At 44.4% G+C, this 19,939-nt stretch overlaps 1 protein-coding gene across 9 annotated transcripts in view; it reads left to right on the top strand.

Annotated features, from left to right (window-relative positions):
• GABRA5 (gamma-aminobutyric acid type A receptor subunit alpha5) overlaps positions 1 to 19,939 on the top strand; it is a 58,098-nt gene that overhangs the window by 8,273 nt on the left and 29,886 nt on the right. For all 9 annotated transcript variants that reach the window (XM_075523495.1, XM_075523503.1, XM_075523512.1 and 6 more), the window contains 3 exons: positions 1,641 to 1,762; positions 3,612 to 3,679; positions 3,793 to 4,013. In XM_075523495.1, the coding sequence (XP_075379610.1) occupies positions 1,641 to 1,762; positions 3,612 to 3,679; positions 3,793 to 4,013 (411 nt within the window). The remainder of the gene's footprint in view (positions 1 to 1,640; positions 1,763 to 3,611; positions 3,680 to 3,792; positions 4,014 to 19,939) is intronic.

Below are 19,939 nucleotides of genomic sequence, written 5' to 3'. Positions count from 1 at the left end.
GTGCTCCCACCGCGTGGCCTCACTCCCCTTTCCTGAGAGGCTTTGCAATCCTTTCCTTTTCTGGCAGAAGCACCCAAGCTGTAAAGGGAACAGGCGTAGGACTGGTCTGTGAGGGGCTACGTGGCCACCAGCAGCTCGTCCTGAGCCAGGTCTCGTGTCACTAAAACTTCCAGACCCATTACAGGGGTGTCGGTGAGGTCCCATTAGTGTAAACCTTGTGCAGGTAAAACCAGGTTGAGGTCCCTTGTCTTTCTTTGTATAAATCCTGTTCTGTTAGGTAAGCCTAACGCATATGTTACAAGCATTCTGCAAGGCAAGCTGTTCAGAGGGATGCTTTGAGGTTCTCTATTTATTTACTGCTTTATTTCCCTGGGGACTGGTAGTAAATAAACATGGATTTTTTCATTTTTTTATCTCTGGGTGACTGGCTTACGTTGAGTTCAGGTTGTTGGAGTGTGAGTGATTCCTGTCTGCTGGCAGTGTGCATGAGGCAGGGTACGGTTCCTAGTGGGGCGATGTGTCCTGTCGCAGCTGGAACATTTGTTGGCGATTTCAGCAGAGACTGAAACTTGAAAAAGCACCGAGTGTGAGCAAACTTGCTGGCTTAAGAGATGCTCATTGCTTGCTGCAGGTGAAGCATGCTTATGGATAAACTTAGGTGTCTGTTCCTTAGGTAAGCAAAGGCATTAGTAGGCAGAGGATTCTCCTAAGCATCTTTAAATGAAAATCAAATGGACTTAAAAATGCAAGTTATAGTTGTGCTGTGAGCTGTGAGCAGCTTCCTAGGTCTGAGCCATGGATAAAATGATGAAATAAAAAAAAGTTCAGAATAAAAACAAATCTCGCCCAAAATATATGGAATGAGGCCCACTACACATTGCTGTTATTTGCATACTACAAGGGAGGACTAATTTATGCAAAAGAGAGAGGAGGAATGAAGAACTGTGTTTTCTGTACCGCAGTATGTTTTTTCAGATACCCCAGTGATCTGGGGTGGGATTTTTGAATGCAATGGGAGTTCCTTATCCTCAAATAAGGTTAGAGTTCATCCTTTGCTCTGGCAATAAATTACTTAAACTGTGGAAATTAGAAGCTCTTTGGCATGTAAGGATTAAAGAGTACCTTCAGGCAGACGTGAAGGAGTGTCCCCAGGCAAACCCGTGCTACTCGTGCATCTCCCCTGCCAGCTGATGCAGTTCCGAAAGACTGGAGGGCTAACTCGGGCAAAAAAGAGTAACAGCTTTTGCTGGCCCCGTGAGCTGACCTTGCTCCCTGCAGGGGATGGAGACATGCCAGCTCTGGGGAGGTGGTAGGGCTGAGGTGGGGCAGGGCAGCGTGGGGGACAGAGATCTCCCTGTGCGTTACGGCAAGAGGGTCAGTGGGCTCAGACGTCCCCCGATGCAGCACCCCAGGGCTGTACCTCCATGGCATGGGTCCTTCCTTGGGTCCTCCTCCTCCAGGGAGAGCTATTTATGATTGCTTATAGCAGTGGTGAAATCGCTGCAGCTCCCTGTGCCGCTCAGCTGGAGCGGCAGGAGAGGGCAGAGGCTCGGAGGCTCCGTCGCAAAGTTCCCTGGAGACTGAAGCCCCTTGAGGCCGGCATGGCTTTTGACGTGTTTCTTTTTGTTTGCATAAAATAGCTTCTCGCAAATGCCAACAGCATCGGGAAAAGAGGACGCCAATGATAACATCACAATATTCACCAGGATATTGGACGGTCTGCTGGACGGCTACGACAACCGACTGCGCCCAGGACTGGGAGGTAGGATAACGCGTTCGCTGTAGCCAGTCCCCTGCTATGTGGGACCATCGTCTACATGATGCCCTCCGAATGGGTACCTGCTCTTGGCACGGGCCTCGACAAGGGAGTTGTGTTTCATTAGCTAAACGAAGCCCAGAAAGTAGATTTGTCTCCTGGCAAACAAGGCACAATGCAAAGGTCACTGAAAGTTGTCTTCTTTCAGTCATTGAGGTCATCTGAGGTTGGGTTAGGAGGGCACGTGTGATGCACTTTTTCTGTAATTGAATACAGTTTGGGTTTCTTTTCTTTCTGGTACTCCCTAAGGTGAGCGAGACAGGGTGGTAGCATGTTGCTGCAAGGTTCCCTCACTGGTCAGCATGTATAAAATTATGCTGGTGACAAAAATCTCTGTTAAAAACAGATCCCCAAACCAGCCATTTTTAGACAGCTACAGCAAATCTGTATTGATATGTCATTTTGATAACCTCTACAGCAGCTATTTTAAAACCATAACGTGAATAGTTGTTTGCCATCCTAACCTTGTTGAGCCCTCCTTCAGCTCTCTATCCCCCAGATTTCTCTCATCTTCTAGCCATGTGTAAACCATCTGTTATGTTTCTTCCTGGCCCTTTTTTAATCTGGCTACCCCCACCCCTTCCTCTTGTGAGACCAACACATTGCTTTCATCCCTTTCTCTCCTTCTCCTCTCACTTTACACAGAGATGCTTGAAAATAGGGCTCGATGCTCCTATCTTATGTAACGAACTTCTGAAATTTCCGCCCTTAAATTAAATTAGTCCTGGATTTGAAAAGATGCCAGAAGGACTTAGAGTCTTGAGGGCAGAATTAATTTCACCTAACTTTGGACATCTATAATATAGATGTCTGAAACTGGACAGATCACCCAAGCCAGCGGAGGGGAATAGAGGAGGGGAATTCCAAGATACACTTCATCTCATCCTATAGTAGGTCTCGAATGTGTGCCAGCAATGTGCGCTCACAGCCCAGAACACCAGTCGCATCCTGGGCTCCATCAAAAGCAGCTTGGCCAGCAGGTCAAGGGAGGTGATTCTCCCCCTCTGCTCTGCTCTTGTGAGTACAGCGTTCAGCTCTGGGGTCTCCAGCATAAGAAAGACATGGACCTGCTCAAGTGGGTCCAGAGGAGGCCCATGAAGAAGATCAGAGGGCTGGAGCACCTCCCCTATGAGGACAGGCTGAGAGAGCTGGGGTTGTTCAGCCTGGAGAAGGCAAGGCTGCAGGGAGACCTTATAGCAGCCTGCCAGTACTTAAAGGGGGCCTACAGGAAAGGTGGGGACAGACTCTTTACCAGGGAGTGCAGTGATAGAATGAGGGGTAACGGTTTTAAATGGAAAGAGGGTAGATTTAGATCAGATATTAGGAAGAAATTCTTCACTGTGAGGGTGGTGAGGCACTGGAACAGGTTGCCCAGAGAAGTTGTGGATGCCCCCTCCCTGGCAGTGTTCAAGGCCAGGTTGGATGGGGCTTTCAGCAACCTGATCTAGTGGAAAGTGTCCCTGCCCATGGCAGGGGGGTTGGAACTAGATGATCTTTAAGGTCCCTTCCAACCCAAACCATTCTGTGATTCTGTGATCTATGATCAAAACCTGTCAGTCAGAGGAATTGCACCCTTGAAGGGCCTGTTTCTTTCCACTGATTATAAGAAGAGTCTGGGCTCCCAAAGGTCAACGACTGCATTTGATCAGGGATGAAATTCCTCCTCAAACATCTTCTTAATTTCAAGCTTTTGGGGATTTTTGAGTGATTCAGAAATTGTTAATAGAGAAATGCATCACAAGCGCATATTTGCATCTCAAAGCAATTACTAATGCAGAGCCTATATTTATTACAGAGAGAATAACTCAGGTGAAAACAGACATCTATGTTACCAGTTTTGGTCCTGTGTCAGACACAGAAATGGTAAGTGCGAGCGCGTGGCTGCCAACCGCATTGTATTTACTTTGCTAAAGTCATTTTTGGAACCATCGCTTCTATTCAGATCCTGCAATACCTCGACTGTTTCTTTGTGCCAGGAATACACCATTGACGTTTTTTTCCGACAAAGCTGGAAAGACGAAAGGCTGCGATTCAAAGGACCTATGCAACGCCTCCCTCTTAACAACCTGCTCGCCAGCAAGATTTGGACCCCGGACACTTTTTTCCACAATGGCAAGAAGTCTATTGCTCACAACATGACAACCCCAAACAAACTTCTGCGCCTGGAGGATGACGGCACTCTGCTGTATACCATGAGGTAATAACTGGGATTGCTTTCTTCTGGTGCTGATGCCCAACTAGCTCTGGAAATACTTGTGGGGAGCATCACTTCCCCCACTCCTAGTAGGGCCGGGCAACCAATCTTTCACACATATTTATGTGAATATCAAGAAAATTGGAAAACATAATTGCTGCCTACAAGTACCAATTAATTTGTAGCTTCTGAATACTGCTAGTGCTTAAATATTTCCTTTGATTAAATGGAAGGCATATTCTCAACAGATTTGATGATTCAGTCCAGCTTTTTTATGAAGATCTGTTCTCCCTTACTGTTTGTATTTGCAGCTGCAGTGCTGATTGCAGGAGAACTGTCTCCAAGGCCAGAAACTGAGATCTTGTTCTGGGGCAGTACATCTTGAACCCTTGGAGCTTTTATTATTATTTTTTTCTATTTCACTAATAGTGCTAAAAGGCAAATCATCATAGGGAGAAATGAAATAAGCTGAAATAAGCACTGTGAAGCTGCGTTAGCAAGTACGTTCCTGAAAAAGCTGGCACATTATATTGGCAGAGAAGCAAATTGGTGTCTCAGATCTTCAGGGTCGTGCTCCTCATCTGATTAGAGGATACTGTCAAGCTTCATCATTGCATAACCTAGATGTAAGATATAATACCAGTGACGTTAGAGGATGTCTGAAATTCTTCTCAGGCCAAATCCCACATCGGTGTACAGCAATTTGCTCAGTAAAGGTAATTAGCCTGTAGTAATTAAGACTGCCATCTATCTTCAACAGGGCTTTTTCCATGAGTGTAGCCATACGGACAACACTTGAAAAAGAGATGAAAGGAAAAACCTACCGAGCAACAAAGTGTTATTCTGAGCTTTTCACATACGAGCCCAGAGTGGTGCCTGAGACCCAGAAAAGTGATCTGGAGCCTGAAGTTAGGTGCTGCGAGGCCTGGGTTTTCAGCAGACGTCCCCCAGCGAAGGGAGGGGGAAGCTGAGCTCCCGCCAGCGCCAGGTCCCGCTGCAGGGCCAGCTCCGCAGGGCAGAGCCGACAGCCGCCCAGTGCCGCGTGATGGGAGGGCGAGCCCCGAGCTCGCTCCTGGGGCCCAGCGGTTAAGACTTGTTGGGGCTCAAGGGGATTATGCTTTCATACGCAGGCACCTAGAGCTTCCCAGATTTTATTTCAGGTGTTTTCGACCTGTTTTATTTATTTATTCATTTTGACCCTAGCCTTAAATCCCTTCTTCTGAAAGGAAAAGAGATTTAGGAGAAGTAAGGTCTCCTTATGTAAGTCCTTACAGCTCTAGACCATCACAGTTGTAACTGCACTAGCGCTAAAAAGACATAGACATGATAGAGGTCATGTTTAAAAGAAGGAAGAAACCCCCTCATTTTCTCTTCTGCTATGTGCATTGACGTTCTTACTAGCCCCAAGTTAGTGATCTCCGCAATAGTAAACTAAAACAATGTGAGGATACACATACACGCTTAAATGAATAAAAGTCAGAATAACTGTCAGAGAAACTTATTTTCACAAAAATATTTGTAACGCTGGCCTTAAAACCAGTCTCATTGCTGCTAGGACTACACTAGTCCACTCCAGAGACTGCTGCAGAGGCAATTCCCAATTATCTGTGTAAATTACTTGTGTAAGTAAAGTCCACATCAGGCTTGCAGTCAGCCTGGAGCAAAACATTACGTCGTGAGGTGGATTCACAGCTGGCATGCTATTTCTGTGCAAGCACTGGGTTTTGCAGTATTAAAGAAATGCAGCGAAGCACCGATTCATGAGGCAATGAATGCCACCCGAGGTAGCGGAGTGAGACGTGGGCAAACGAGACCTAGGTGAGCTCGCCGCTGAATCTGAGTTACTCTGTGGAGGTGCCTCTCCTGTGACCGTGGTAGAGTATTGTCACATGAGGTGCCACAGGCTATAGGTATACTGAGGAAAAGACAGTGCCCTGCTCGGCATATGCAGCTGGAGAAAAATTTGGATTTGACACAGACTTTCTCATCGTCCCACTCAGTCCCTTTTCCTCTGGTTTTCACAGGGGGAAAGTTCTTTGTATGTTTTTGTAGGCTACAGAAAGACACAGAATGCTTTTGTAACCTAAAAAACATGCAACATAACTTTTTTTTTCGGTAGAGTATTGTGTGTGGGTGTGCATGTGTGTGGAAATAAATTCCCACTAACCATGGTGTATGTGATAAGAAATGGAGCGCAAAGCTTTTTAAATAGCTTGCCTTCCACTATTGCAAGTAATAACTTTAAAAATAAAAGAGTGTCTGTGCTATTCTGCTTAAACACAAGTCAGGAGACTGCTTTTGTAACGTGCATGGAGCTGTGCTACTTTAGGGATAGCATTTTTTCGTGATGGGCGTTTCGGCAGCACGAGTGATGCTCTGCCGCAAGGTGGCTTGAGGATCCCGTCCCAACCTGTGCAGAGGTGGCTGTGACATGCAGCCAGCCCCTTCAGCTCCCACCCAGCCCTGTGCAAGTCCCCACAAAGGTAGCGGCTCATCAGCATTATCTAGCATGGCTCTCCGTGAGAAGATAGGCAGCATTGGGCTTTTTGAGGGGAGAGCTGCTTGTCTCGGCAGTGGTGCACTGGTTGAAGGTACTGGGTCTTAGCTGGGGCTTAAGCCCCATCTCCTGTAGCTCCCATCAGGCTTACTCGGTTCTCAGGATCTGGGGATGTGGAGACAACCCTCTGTTAGCTCTGCGTTCCCCTCGTTTCCAAGGAGGAATTGCGAGCTTCCCAGACTGTACGTAGGAGTAATCTGTGCGGGGAGGATTGGACCCTCTGTCATTGACGGAGATGCCTGAATTGCTTTTGCAACCTTGCATCTGGCTGCCTGAATGAAGAGGAGGAAAGCAGCTGAGCCGATGCTGACCTTCCATCTTATTTGACTTCCAGATATACCGACTGTGATCAGCTGAACAAACTTCCAGCTTTAGCACTTGTCAGTACATACATTTTCATGACACGCATGTTTACTTATAAAGAAAAATGTATTCTTTGCATATTGCATCTGATGATATGTTGTCTAGGTCAGAAGTTGATGGGATATATGTTGCTAGGGAAATCTAATGAATGGGCTTCTATAGACATGCAGTATTAAAACCCTTCTGCATGAATATAAGAACACAACATGCTCTTTAGACAGATTTCATAGGCAGCAGCGTTCTCTGCAGGGAACAACTTAATAATTCTGATGGTCTTTGATTTGGTAGGCCCTATTTGTTTTATTTTGCTAACGTGGTTTACAAATGATACACTCCTGAATTGAATGTTGCAAATTCTCTTTCTGCCCCTAGAGGGGAGTATTGTCCGTATCACCACTTTTAAATGATTATTTTTAGTAAGAACATTGTGGTAAAAAAGCTCTAGCAAATATACTTCATATTTCCCTAACCTGTATAGAAAATAGCTTTGTGAATGGAAGCAAAAAGTTGATTCTTTCCCTTTAAAAACTTAAAAGATATTTAATTTATCTTATCTGAGAAATAAATGTTGTAAAAAGCCTAAAGCTCGTTTGTTCCATGAAACTATTCTGAAAAATGGGGACAGTAGTTTAAGCAACCTTTTCAGGCTAAGAGAACCAAAATGTCTCGGTGAGCTGCATATTTTCCCTCAGTGAGAATTGTCTGTAAAGACAGACACTCTGATAAACTTTGCTGTAGGATGCCAGAAAAAAGCTGTGAGTCTGCCTTTTTTTTTTTCCCCAGAACGTGTATGAAGTAGAGCATGCTCACTAGAGCTAAACCTTTGGACCATAACTGCACTTTTGGCCAGCAGTTCATAGGGAATTTTTGACGATTTTCTATCAGCTTGTAGATACTGAAAAATCTTCTTGTGTCGTCACAAGGGCCAGGCTCCTTGGAGCCCCACTCTCGCCATCATTTTGAAAGGACTCCAAGCCACTTTTCCTACCGCTAGGGCTGCCAGGCATCTGATATAATTTGGGGTTTTAAATGTGATGTAGTCATACATCCGAAGAGTGTACAAACAGCTTTTTCCCATGTTATTATGGCGACTGAAGGTTGCCAGAGATCCTGAGAGTGTACGCAGTTGAATCTGTGCCATTAATCTGCAAATGCGTAATTTATCAGCTGGAGACTGCAGACATCTGTCAGTACAGTGTTTAAGAAACTCCAAAAATTTTAGAACAGCCCCGAAATACAGTAATCTTTACCACTCCTGGAAGACATTTAAAATTCAGCAGTGTGTAGGATGGCTATCCACTTGATGGCAGCATCACCACGCTGCTTGCTGTTCTGTAGCGAATACACAGGCTTATCTAGGCTGAAAATGCTGCTGCTTACATTAGCACTGAGCATTAAATTTGTAGATGCAAGTGTACACATGTCCTGGGTGCACGTTAGCACAAAGTCTGCTCTTACATGAAGCACTTCATTAGCAAGCTAACCATTTTATGCTGTAGAGCTATTTATTATAAAACCAGTTGACTGGAAGATACAATGCTGTTTTCAAGGCTTCCATTGGGAAAGCCAGGTTTTGTTTGCGTAGCTTTTTTTAGGGAAAATTATTCTATGAAAAATGTGTGGGTTCTCAAGTACTGACTTTGCCAGCAGGCAGCTTTTCCCAGATGCAGGTTTGCTTGCGTGGCCCTGAGCAAGGAGTGACCAGCAAATCTACGCTTTAAAATGAACCCTTAGTTTTCAATCAGCCAGCCGTCTAGATGGGAACGTTTCTGTTCAATTTGCATACATTGTTCTTCTTTCAAAGGGAAGATTTCATTTATGCATCCATTTATATTTACAGAAAGGGATCTGGCAATGCTTTTGGGCATTGCATAAATATTACAAAACTAATTAGGAGCTATCAAGCCATACAAATAAGCGTTTCCTTTCCCCGTGTTAGACTTGCTGCCTTTTCTTTCATATTCAAGCTTCAAACTGCCTGAAGCTGGAAGAAAAAAACCTGATTTCTTCACATTGGGCTGAATCTTGCAGAGTGATGAAAAACTGCCGTGGTGGCAAAGACTCTCAGCTGCTTTTCATCAATTCAGATTTTGACAGAGTGAGAGAAAATAGGGATATACGAAGTGAAGGGCCCTTCCCTGAGGATAGCAGCAGGATTCTTAACACCAAGCCTATTGGTTCCCATCTCTCTCCTTTGATTGCACATTGCCCCATTTCTCAAAAGTTGTCCTTCAAGGAACCAAGATTTGTTGTTTTGAAAAATCCATGGCTAGAGTTATCCACAGGAAGAGAAAGGCATCAGAGGAGACTGTGGTGTAATACATTCAAAACGGGCAATTATGACCTGCCCAAATATAGTTCCTATGTAGAGTGCGTGACAATAGCCTATTCTGCTGGTAATAAAAGTGGGCAGAGCCCTGCAGGGATCTCCATCACAGAGACAGGAACTCGCACAGCAAGGGCAGAATTGATTAAAAGGCAAAACCCAAACCAGAACCAGCCTGTCCTTGGATGAGGGAGATGCTTGCCTGGACTTTGAGGGGTTACAAAAGGTCCAACTTTAGTTCAGGTCTGCGCTGAGCACAGAGGCAGACCCATCTTTCCCTTGGGGTTAGTTGGTACAATTTCTGCCAGGTTCCCTTGTGCTCCCCCAATTTTATAAGGATGAACCAGGAGGGCTGACGTGATGTCCTGGGTGTTCATGGAGGGGATGGGGTGACTGAACAGAACCGGAGGGAAGCAGTGCCCTGACAGGTACCCCCCAAGCACCCCCAGGAAAGCACAGCTGCATTGGTGACTCTGTCTTTGCCCACATCTGCAGACAGGTCCAGCTTCTGCAGCTGGGGGCTTTGGGAAGTACGTGGTAGATGCTGAAGAATTGTTATGGCTACGCTCTTTTTTTATTAGCGGGGAGGATAACATGACAGTGAACTCCCTAGTCATTTCACTTAGACTGAAATGAAAAATCCTCATCTGCCTCATCGGAAATACTGTCCTGTGAAGTACATTCATGTTTGTGCTGAAACATCAGACAGCCAATGAGTAATCTAAAGTACTCTGTGGTGGAGTGCAGGAGGCAGGATGGGTGGGATTCACCTCAGCTAATTTTACTCATATGTAACATTGATGGCTGCAGCTGAGCCTCTTGGCTCAGAATTGCTCCCAGTGCAGAGAGAGACTTTCTTAAGGAGTTAGTTGTCTGCATTATTTTGGATGTCTACTTTAGTATGAAAGATGCTAATTTCTCTCCACTCACACTTTAGGAGGTTCCTGTTTTTTTCACAGTGGCAGAAAAAGGAGCATAGGGTAACTACTGTTACTATTGATGTCTATGTTTAGTCACACAAATCCCATCCTATTTACTTATTTCCATTGGTGTTTCCCACCCCCATACTCACGTAGCATGGGGATTGGTAGCGCAAGCCACCTGAAGCTATGGGACGTTCTGGGCAGCAGCTGGTCCTGTAGCTGTGTTGTGGAGGACTTGCACAGTTTCCCCTCCATACCCAATAAAGCCCAAGGTTGTGCAAGTGCTGCACGTGTGAGCTTGCTTAAGTTGGATTTAGTCCTCCACTTTTGTCTAGGTGGCTGTTAAGAGGGAATATAACACACTTTAGGAGGAGCTCAAGAAAACCCAATAAATTGCAGTCCTGCCTTTGCTTGTTTAGATGAAGGGAAGAGCCCTTGCGGTACATATAGCATAAGAATTTTGTTGGTGAGGAAGGTGGTATCTAGTGAGGGATGCCAGAGGCCAGCTAGTGGGTGGGTGCTAGGTACCTGTGGCTGAGTCAAGAGTGGAGGATCAGGAAGATTCATTTGAGGGCTTAGGTGAGATAGGGTTGTGCAAGAAATTGAGGTAGAAGGGTTTGGGGGAGCAGGATACTTGGTGCTGATGATGGTCACTCAGGAATAAGTGGAAGGTATTGCAGGTTGAGATGTAGATATCTGAGGTAGTCAGAGAGTAAAAGAATGTGTGTGAGGAATAAAGGGCTTAGGGAGGCTGGAGAGCGGCCCAAGCTACTTCAGAAAAGAAGACAGGAAGGGCCTGCTCTAAGATGCTTCAGAAATGGTGGATCAGGTGAACATAGTATGGTGGGGTGAGAAATTAATCCTGGACTGTGTTATACCACAGTTACCCTGTAGGAAATTCTTGGTAATTTGCCCTTGTCTGAAGGCTTCATCAAGTCAAAATACCAATATATGTAACTGAGTAAAGTCGTGCAACAGGCATGGGTAGGAATAGTCTTCCTTGTCCCATTCCATTCCTGTCTACTTGGCTTCTTCAGCCTTTTCCAGGAAAGTGTCTTGGTGTGATGGTGCAGATGAAAACATGCACATGGCTTGTCATTTAATGAGTAGTCCACTGGCAGTGCCTGTTTCTAGTCTTTTGTCTACTCTGTTCTGCAGAAGTGTTAAGACATCGCCTTTGGAGACCTCAGTTACTTTCTAAGCGGTCTTATTATGTTAGCTTATCTTACATTGATGTTCAGCCTGACTTATTCCATTTTCTACTGTTAAATTAAAATTTCCTGAAACCACATACACAAATTTGTATCTTACAGTCATGTTTATATCACTCAAAAAATTCCCAACTGTTATTTGTATCTGGTTGCTCTAAATGATGAAGTAAGTCTTTTTCACCAGGCTCTAGCTAAAATCCTGAGGTTGTGTCCATTATATGCACTATATCCAGTATAAAAGCCTAGGAAGAATTTCTGCAAGCAAGGCTGGCCTTCCCTTTGCATAATCCTGTCAGGAATTTGGGCCAGAAAACTTTGGGACCAGAAGGGATGATAAAACCCTGGACTGTTTTAATAGTTTAATGACTTTTTATGGTTACAGCTGAGGGATCAGAGGGCTCTTTCCCTGGCTCAGCGAGCACCCACAGCCTGCCCCTTTAGCTGGCACTTTACGGCTGTATTGATCAGGAGCGCGTAGCATTTCAGAAGCAAGGCAAAACCCCAGGTAATAATGTCCTGCTTGGATGGCTAAACAACCTCTTCCGTGTACTAACAGGGGTACATATAAATAGGCATGTGCACGTATTTCCCTGTGAAAGACCATATTGTCAAATCGCTTGATGCATGCCCCTTTCACACAGAGGCGTGGAGGAGTGTGAAGTTACACAAAAGGCAGGAGATCTTGATGAGAGATGACCTAGGAGGTGGACACAGAAATGTGAGGCTGGGGTTAAATGTGAGCTGCTGAAAGGAAACTGTGGTGAGATGTTTTGGAGCTCTAGATCGTTTGTTTGAACTGTGGAAAATAACCAAGGATTTCAGCTCTGTATTTAGGGTTGCCAGATGATAATCCCTCCTACCTACCTTCTCATGCCTGTGCATCCAGTCTAGATGTGAGAGAGCCCAAATGGCCTGGTACTGCCCATCCGGTCCCCCCGCTCCTTATTACTTTCTAAATCCAGCTCATTTTTCTCTATAGAAAATACTGCATGCAGTTTTGTGCCTGTCCATACAAATATAAATGTTGTGTGAGCTGAGAGGAAGGAACAGGATGGCTGTGCAGCCAGGTAACCCTCATCCAAGGGAGAACGTGTGCCATACTGACAGGCAGAAGTGGAGGAGCCAAAGCCCCTTTGGCCAGTCAGAAAACATGCACCAATCAATCTAATGGGTGGTGTCAAAATTGGAGGGTGGGTGCCCTGTGCCGTGTCCATCACAGTCCTTAGCCTCCATCGTCTAGGGAGCCTGCTAGAGCTTTCTGTGCTCCCTTCTTCCTCGTGTACTTGGGTTTTCTCCCACTGAAAACAAGGGTCGGATGACGGCCCTCTGCAGTCGGGTGGCACTGGGCATTGCTGTCGCCGGCTGGTTCTGCCAGTAGCTGGGACTGGCCTCTCTTGAGAGCCAAAGAGAAACTCTTAGTTCAGTCTTACACAGCACTTCAAGAACAATTGTGTTTATTGCAGTTAGCAATTAGTTAGTTGAACAAGCCACCAAAGGGCCATGCTGATGAGGAGATCATAGTCAAAACGTGTAGCATGTGCAGACTCGGGGAAATGTGTGGCATGGCATAATGAAGTATGGGCTGGTTGAGATGTTTCCCATTTTACCTGCATCAACAACTGCATCAGCTTCTCAGCATTGCTAGTAGCAACTGCATCAGCTTCTCAGCATTGCTAGTACTAGTTAGATTTTTGAGTTTTAATTCAAGAATTCAGTAAAAATAGAAGCTACTGCAGAGGAGAGATTTGAAGGCCTTCCTCATGGGGTGTCAAGGAGGATTCATCATGTATAAGGGACCAGCAAGGAGAGAAAGCTTGGGGAGGTTTTTAAGGGAAAATGTCAAGTAGATGGGTGTGATATTGTGCTATAGCATTCATAGCTGCATAGCCGTATTGGTCTTTAGGAAAGTAAGGTTTGTAGGTAGAGAACCTAAAGAAGGAACTTGACTGCCAAAAAGCTTGTTTTTTTTACTGCACCAGTTAGTCTGATAAAAAACAGAGCTTCTTTCAGCAAGTTTTACCTTGCTTATGGACTTCATTAGAGACCTTGCGCAGCAAGGATGGATAAGTGTAAACTCAGTGCTCCATCCATTGGTTTTATGCATATTAAAGAAATACTGTAGAATGAAGGGTATTGCCTCTACTATAAACTTTTGCCAGGAGCTGGAAATGTGATTCTTTCTATAACCCCTCAAATCCCTATCAAAGATCAGATAATTTAAGTGTCCTATTGGTTATTTCATGCCTTTCTCTGTTTTTCCTGTGTCTATAGGCTGAACATCCCCCCTGCCCCCATCTAAGAGTGTGCTCTGGGTATGCCAAGGTACGCCACATGCAGGGCGGTCATTCCTATAGTGGCACAGCATTTGAGATCAATCCTGTCCACCTCAGATCATCTCAGGATAACCTAGTCTTCAGTACAGTTAATCTAGGCAATTAAAATCTTGTTTTCTCACTTCAGCATAACCTATGCTAAAGATTTGGTTTGTTTAAAATGAGAGTTTTGCTGTCAAGTACACCATGCATCTGAATTATGTATTCACAGCTCACAAATACATCCATAATTGGAGCTCTTAGTCTTCCATAGTCCCTTCCCTGTGGCATTTTCAAAGCACATTTTGGTGTCATATAAAGATAATGCATCTCAGCATCATAGGAAAGTTGAGAAAGGCTAGAGCAGTTATGGCAGTTATTGGCAGAGCAGTTATGAAGGAAAAATGGGCTAAGACAGAAATTTCTGCCGACCACCTCACTCCAGCTCCTAGCTTTAATTTCTGTTCTGTGTTCATTCTTTATGGTGGATTCCAAGGAAATGAGTGTACAACCGGCATTACAAATAAGAAGCAGCAGTGAACTGCCTCCACATTGCACGTAGAGGTGCAGAACAAGGCCTTGAGTCTATAGCTGGGTCTCTTATCCAACACAGTGACAGAGATTCATGAGCAAGGCAGTGTTTGAGTTACCAAGAATAATCACTTCTTTCCCCCTGAGCCAGGCTGCAGACAGTCACCCAGCCAGGGACAGGTTTCAGGGTGAGACTTACAGCCGTCGATACCGTGACTGAATGTGTATCCAGATCCTAACACTTCTATGCTGTGTTAGGTAACCCACTGTCACCACCATCCGCAGGGTTCGTTAGGACTGTATGGGAAGTGCTTCAGAACCAAGAAAGGTCTTTACATATATATATATGTGTGTGTGTATACATATATATATATATATATGCTCATATAAGCACAGGTTACATTTACTTAAGGAACACAGGGAGGCATCAGTTCCCTGACTACACACTTAATTGTGCTGGGGCCTGAAATAAGTCTTGCTGTAAAACCATTTGAAAGGAATAACAGTTTGGTTATAAAAGTGCTCCCAAGACATCACAGTGGGAGAATGGGGTGAATACTTGCATCCTGAGTCAGGGCTAAATGAGTAATTTCACAAACCTAACAATGTGTTTGCAGTTTGAAAAAACCAACTCAAAACCAGCAACTCTCTGTTATTTCTGTTATCTGCATGAGCGTGCGAGAGTGCGTACTGGAGATGCCGCAAGGGCTCAAATTGTTCTGCCGAGGTCCCGTCGGAGCAGGTATCCAGGGAAGCTCCTCCTGGAGTTGGCTCCTGAGAAGGGTCCGACCCGACCCTGAAGTCTCCCTTTGCAGGGGGCCAGCCAGCCCTTTTGGGTGGGGTACAGCTTGGGTGAGGCTTGATCCACTTAACTCTTTTTTGGCATGTTGGGGAGATGTTGAGATAGATTTGAGATGAGTTTCAAGCAAACATTTTGCCTTTTTTTAAGGAAAATGGTGATGGCTGGCCTCATGCTGGGAAGGAAGGACTTTGGCTCTTCTGCGCCCATTCTGGCCTGAGCCCCACAGTGGGTACTGGTTACCAGCCCAGGTAGGGCCAAAGCACAGCGTTAAAATGCTCCCTTTAATCAGGGGCAAGAGCGGTGCACAGAAATAAACAACTAAGAAGATGGAGCTGGTTTGGGGATTAGGGCAAACAGGCAGAACAACTTCGTATCTCTCTGGCCCCAATACCTCAGAGCCAACAAAATTTCCGGTGTGTCCCCTTCATCAGAAACTCTTGTTATTCAGCACTTATCTTGAGTTAACTTCTCCCAAAAGCCACCGGTGACTCTGCCTTTCTGCTCCCCTCTCCTTCTAAAGCTCTCTGTTTTAATTTGTTTGCATACTAAAGCTAGTAGCTGATAAGAAAAAGCAAGTTTCTGTGGCTGTCTGTTGGCTTCCCGGGCAGGTGACTGCCCTCACCTCCTGCCTGGCAGCTGCAGATAATACTCCGGAAAGTGTTTTCTGCACTTCCAGGGTAGCAGAGAGTTGATAGCTTTGCTCAGTCTCCCAGCTCTTTTCCCACGAGTAGGAGCAGATGCTCCTTGCATTGAGGGAAATCACGGGAACAGCGGGGAGGACCCTGCAGCCCCCTAAAACAGGCTCTTGCGGGACAGAGTGCCTTGTGCTCGCCTTGAAGCACACTTGCTGCAGATGTCTGGCTCCCAAACATCTGCATGTATGTCCTCGCCACATCCTTGACTTTAGCACCCCCTTCTTCCCCCGCCTGTTAAAAAGCAACGGCCTCTTGAAAGCATCGTCTCACTTAATTCTCCAGTGGAAATGATTGAAGGTGACTTTTCTGGAGTGAAGGAGACTTGCTGCTTGAATTGTTGTGCTTTTCTTAGATGAATATTCACTTATGTGTCTGTATTTTGTTGAAACAGAACATCAGTAATCACTTTATGTTCTTAAGTAAAGTCTATACATAATGAAGCTTTGATGAAACTTTCATGTACAATTATGGATGATAACTGAAATAATTTGTAGACCTAACTTTTTTTTTCAGATAGTTAAGGTCTGCTGTAGCATTTTGTTGGTTGATTAACATTTGGATAGCAGTGTAAGTATTTGGAGCATTATGAAAGTGAAATTTTGTTGTTAATAATAAATCAGCAGCTGTAACCAGGGTTTGTTACATATTTTGGGTGAATACCAGCCCCATGGAAGTCAGGGAGAATTTTACCATTAACTTCAATAAAATCAGAGTTTCATCCTCCCATTATAAAGGACCTTTAACAGCCACTTATAATCTTGTCAAAAACTCTGTTTGAGTGAAACTAATCCCATAGGGCTTTTATTAAGACAGAATGATGGTGGAGGAGGGAAGCTTTTAAATGCTTCTGTTGGAAGGAACTGCAGTTTGAGCAGTGCTTGTGCTGTGACAGAAAAATCCTGGTTTGGAGACTGTCTCTAGCTCAGATGACTGTGCTGCAATGAGCACAGCAAGATTGTTCTGGAGTGACCATATTAAAAGGATTAGGCAAAGGCTGTTTCATATATGCATGCCAAGGCCTCCTTTCTCTTCTTCCAATAGAGGCAAACTGGGAGTAATTTTGTTATAATCAGCTGTGTAAACTAGGGTATGCAAAGGGTACCTAAGCTTTAACACAATGTTAAAAGCCAAAGTGTGCAAATATCACCCCAGGTGATATTTGAAGGCACAGACCCAGATATCAATTTATTTGTGACTCCTGGAGCTATGATGTGAATATATAGTTTGTAGTCAGCACCTAGGAGCAAATCTGTGTGCAGTGACCCATGCTTCCAGCCCCCAGAGTGTAAGAGATGGCTGCTGTGCTGGTTTTTTTTTTCTGCATGAGGTAGAAAATCCAGTCTCTTTGAACCGGGAGTCAATTTAGTGCCTCTGTTTTTCAGGTCCTCACACAGTAATGAAAAACAGCTACTGTTGGGCACAGAGCACTCTGCAGAAATTCAGGGTGGTGACATTTATGCGGTGTATCAGAACCCACAGTCAAGTTTTCTGTTGCGTTACCCATTACAAGACGCTTCACAAGCCTCGGGTAACGCATGCTTCATAAGAGGTAGCTAGGAGAGTGTTCACTGAGCGTTTTAAATTTACATAAGAGGCTCAGCTACATACTTTTTAAGAATAGCATGTAACAAATAGGTATAGCTGGTTCATCTGTTCAAGATGGCCAGACTAAGAGTGGCCCTAGGATGGAGGCACAGGAAAAGGAAAGAAGCACGCAGACTTCACTGATAAAGAGCAAAAGGAACGTCTTCATCCAAAGATTTCATGTTAATGAAACGAAAGACTGTACCCAAGCACGCTTGCAGCTGCTAAACTTGGTTCTCCCTACCTCTGGGCTAGACCCAGAAGACTGCACCAGGCACCATCCTTTTAAGGGATGTGCCACCTTTTGCTGCATGAGGGATTCAGAGGGGGCACAGGAGTAGCCCTGGCACCACCAAGGTCTTTGTGGCTTCTGAGTCAGGTAGTGGCAGCCAGGTGCCCTCCAGCCTTATGTGCTACCCTTTTATTTAAGACTGGCAAAAATAATTTCTGGAGGGACTTAATTAAGTTCCACTGGGTCTCTGTGCACCTCATCTTCACTTCTCTTCCACATTTATGGTTGAGGAATGTCTACAGCCTTCCTCTTTATGCACAAGTGTTATTTCCAGAGATGCAGGGAGCAGGATACAATTCATAGGACAATCTGATGAAACAGAAGGTCTTATTCACAATTCTGCATTGAATCTCCCTTCACTTCCTTATTCCATAGCTGCTCTGTTGGTAAGATGGATATAGGGATTCCTTCCTTGGAGGTTTGCAGATGACAAGTATGTGTATTAAAGCGTTGTCAAGCTGCAGCCTTTGAAACAGCATACTTGAACTGTTGGTAGACAAAGAGACAGGAGATGGACTGCAGTAAAACACGTCAGAGTTCTTATGGCACTTGGAGGAAGGTTTCTGAATTTATCAAGAAAATTAAATTTGCAATACTTAGTACAGAAAATATAATGATGTACTAGAGGGATGGCAGCCTTGCTTTAAAGTACCCATTAGAGTGATTTTTATGAAAAGGATTCAAGTTCTGGATGGGATGCTACTAGAACCGGTTTGTTAAATTCATCCATGTAGCACCCTCCGGGACTGTGGCTTTGCTGGCTTCGGTGTCCAAGGGCAGTCCCTACTGCAGACAACTCTGTATTTTAGTGATTTTAAAATTTCTTTTACAAAAATAAAGTCCAATAACAGTTTTGCCTAAGGGCAGGTATCTCAGGCCTCAGTCATTTCTTTTCTGTATTGTAGACTTCCCGTCTGTTCTTACCAAATGATGCATTATCTCTGTTCTGAACTGGACTTTTTATGTTTTATTACCTTTACATTTTCTATTACTGTTTGCAGTTTGCCTTTTTCCCTCCCTGTTTCCGAGCCCACCCTCGTGCTACGATCTCTAGCCAACGACACTATTGCATTTCTCTGTGCTTATTTTGCCATTTCCAGCTATTGGTAAAGCTCCAGAATTTCTGTGCATTGGCAGAGAGTGGAGCTGTTTCCCCCAATTTGTTGTCCATGTAGCTGGAGTGCCCCGGCAAGGCATCATTGTGTTCTATTGAATTGGACTGGCTGAACGCTGTGCCATCTGTACACAGACAGATTGTTACCCTTTACGATCCCTTTGGATAGAAGTTCTTGTAGCAAGAATACTCACTTTGGTGTGCTAATATGAAGCGGTGAGTATATATAGCCAGGGAGTATGGCTACGTGCGGCTGTTGTGATAGGAAAGGGTACTTTTGTGTTCTGGTAGTAGGGTGTTGTGGATTTCTTTGCAGATTTTTGCCCCCCAGGCAGCAGTTTGGTGAGGAACCAGGCTGCCCTCCAGCAGAGCTCTGCATCACCCCAGCACCAGGCAGTCTGTGAGGCTTTGAGTGTCTCTGGTCTGTTGCCTCTGAGGCAGAATAGCAGCATAAAACGAGAAAGCCATAAGGGTATTCATAATGTAAAATGAGATTTGCATCCTCACTATCCTGAGAAAACCATCTGTATTATGCAAATATCAAAATGACCTAATCAAAACAGGTTGTCATTGTGCTATGTGCTGCGTGCACCTAGAAAAGTAAGCTTTGGCTATGTTGGATATACTTGATATATTTGATGTATTTGATATATTTGATATCAATATAACATACGCACTGCTCAGAAATTTAACTTAGACTTTGTGTTCAGCTTGATCTGTCAGTCATACAGCACATCCATAAGATATGTCTATTTTTTTCTAAGATTTTTTCCTTCCCTACCTGTATGTCCACTATAGCTCAAGAATTTCCATGCAGTGGCAGGGCAGTCCAGGATAGAATTGTTTCCCCAGGCCATACGCTGGGGAAAATGACCCTGCTGTTTTTTCCTCACAAGGTGCCCAGGTAATTCACAATTGGACTGTCCCAATACCATGTGATTTCCATGAAAACTAACTCTAGTGCTATATAAAGTCATAGATATAGATATAGATATAGATATAGATATAGATATAGATGATATAGATATAGACATAGATATGTAATTGACTTTATATATGACTTTTTATATAGATATACATATTTATTTTATATACTTTTATTTATTTATAAATATTTATTTTTATCTATTTAAATAGTTACATCTATATATAAAGTCGATGCTTCTTTATGTCTGTAACCGTGCTATACTCAGGAGTCAAATTCCTAGTCCGGTTGCAG

This window comes from Mycteria americana, chromosome 1, assembly GCF_035582795.1.
Source record: "Mycteria americana isolate JAX WOST 10 ecotype Jacksonville Zoo and Gardens chromosome 1, USCA_MyAme_1.0, whole genome shotgun sequence".
Classification (NCBI taxonomy): Eukaryota; Metazoa; Chordata; class Aves; order Ciconiiformes; family Ciconiidae; genus Mycteria; species Mycteria americana.
This window is presented reverse-complemented; position numbering and strand designations above follow the sequence as displayed.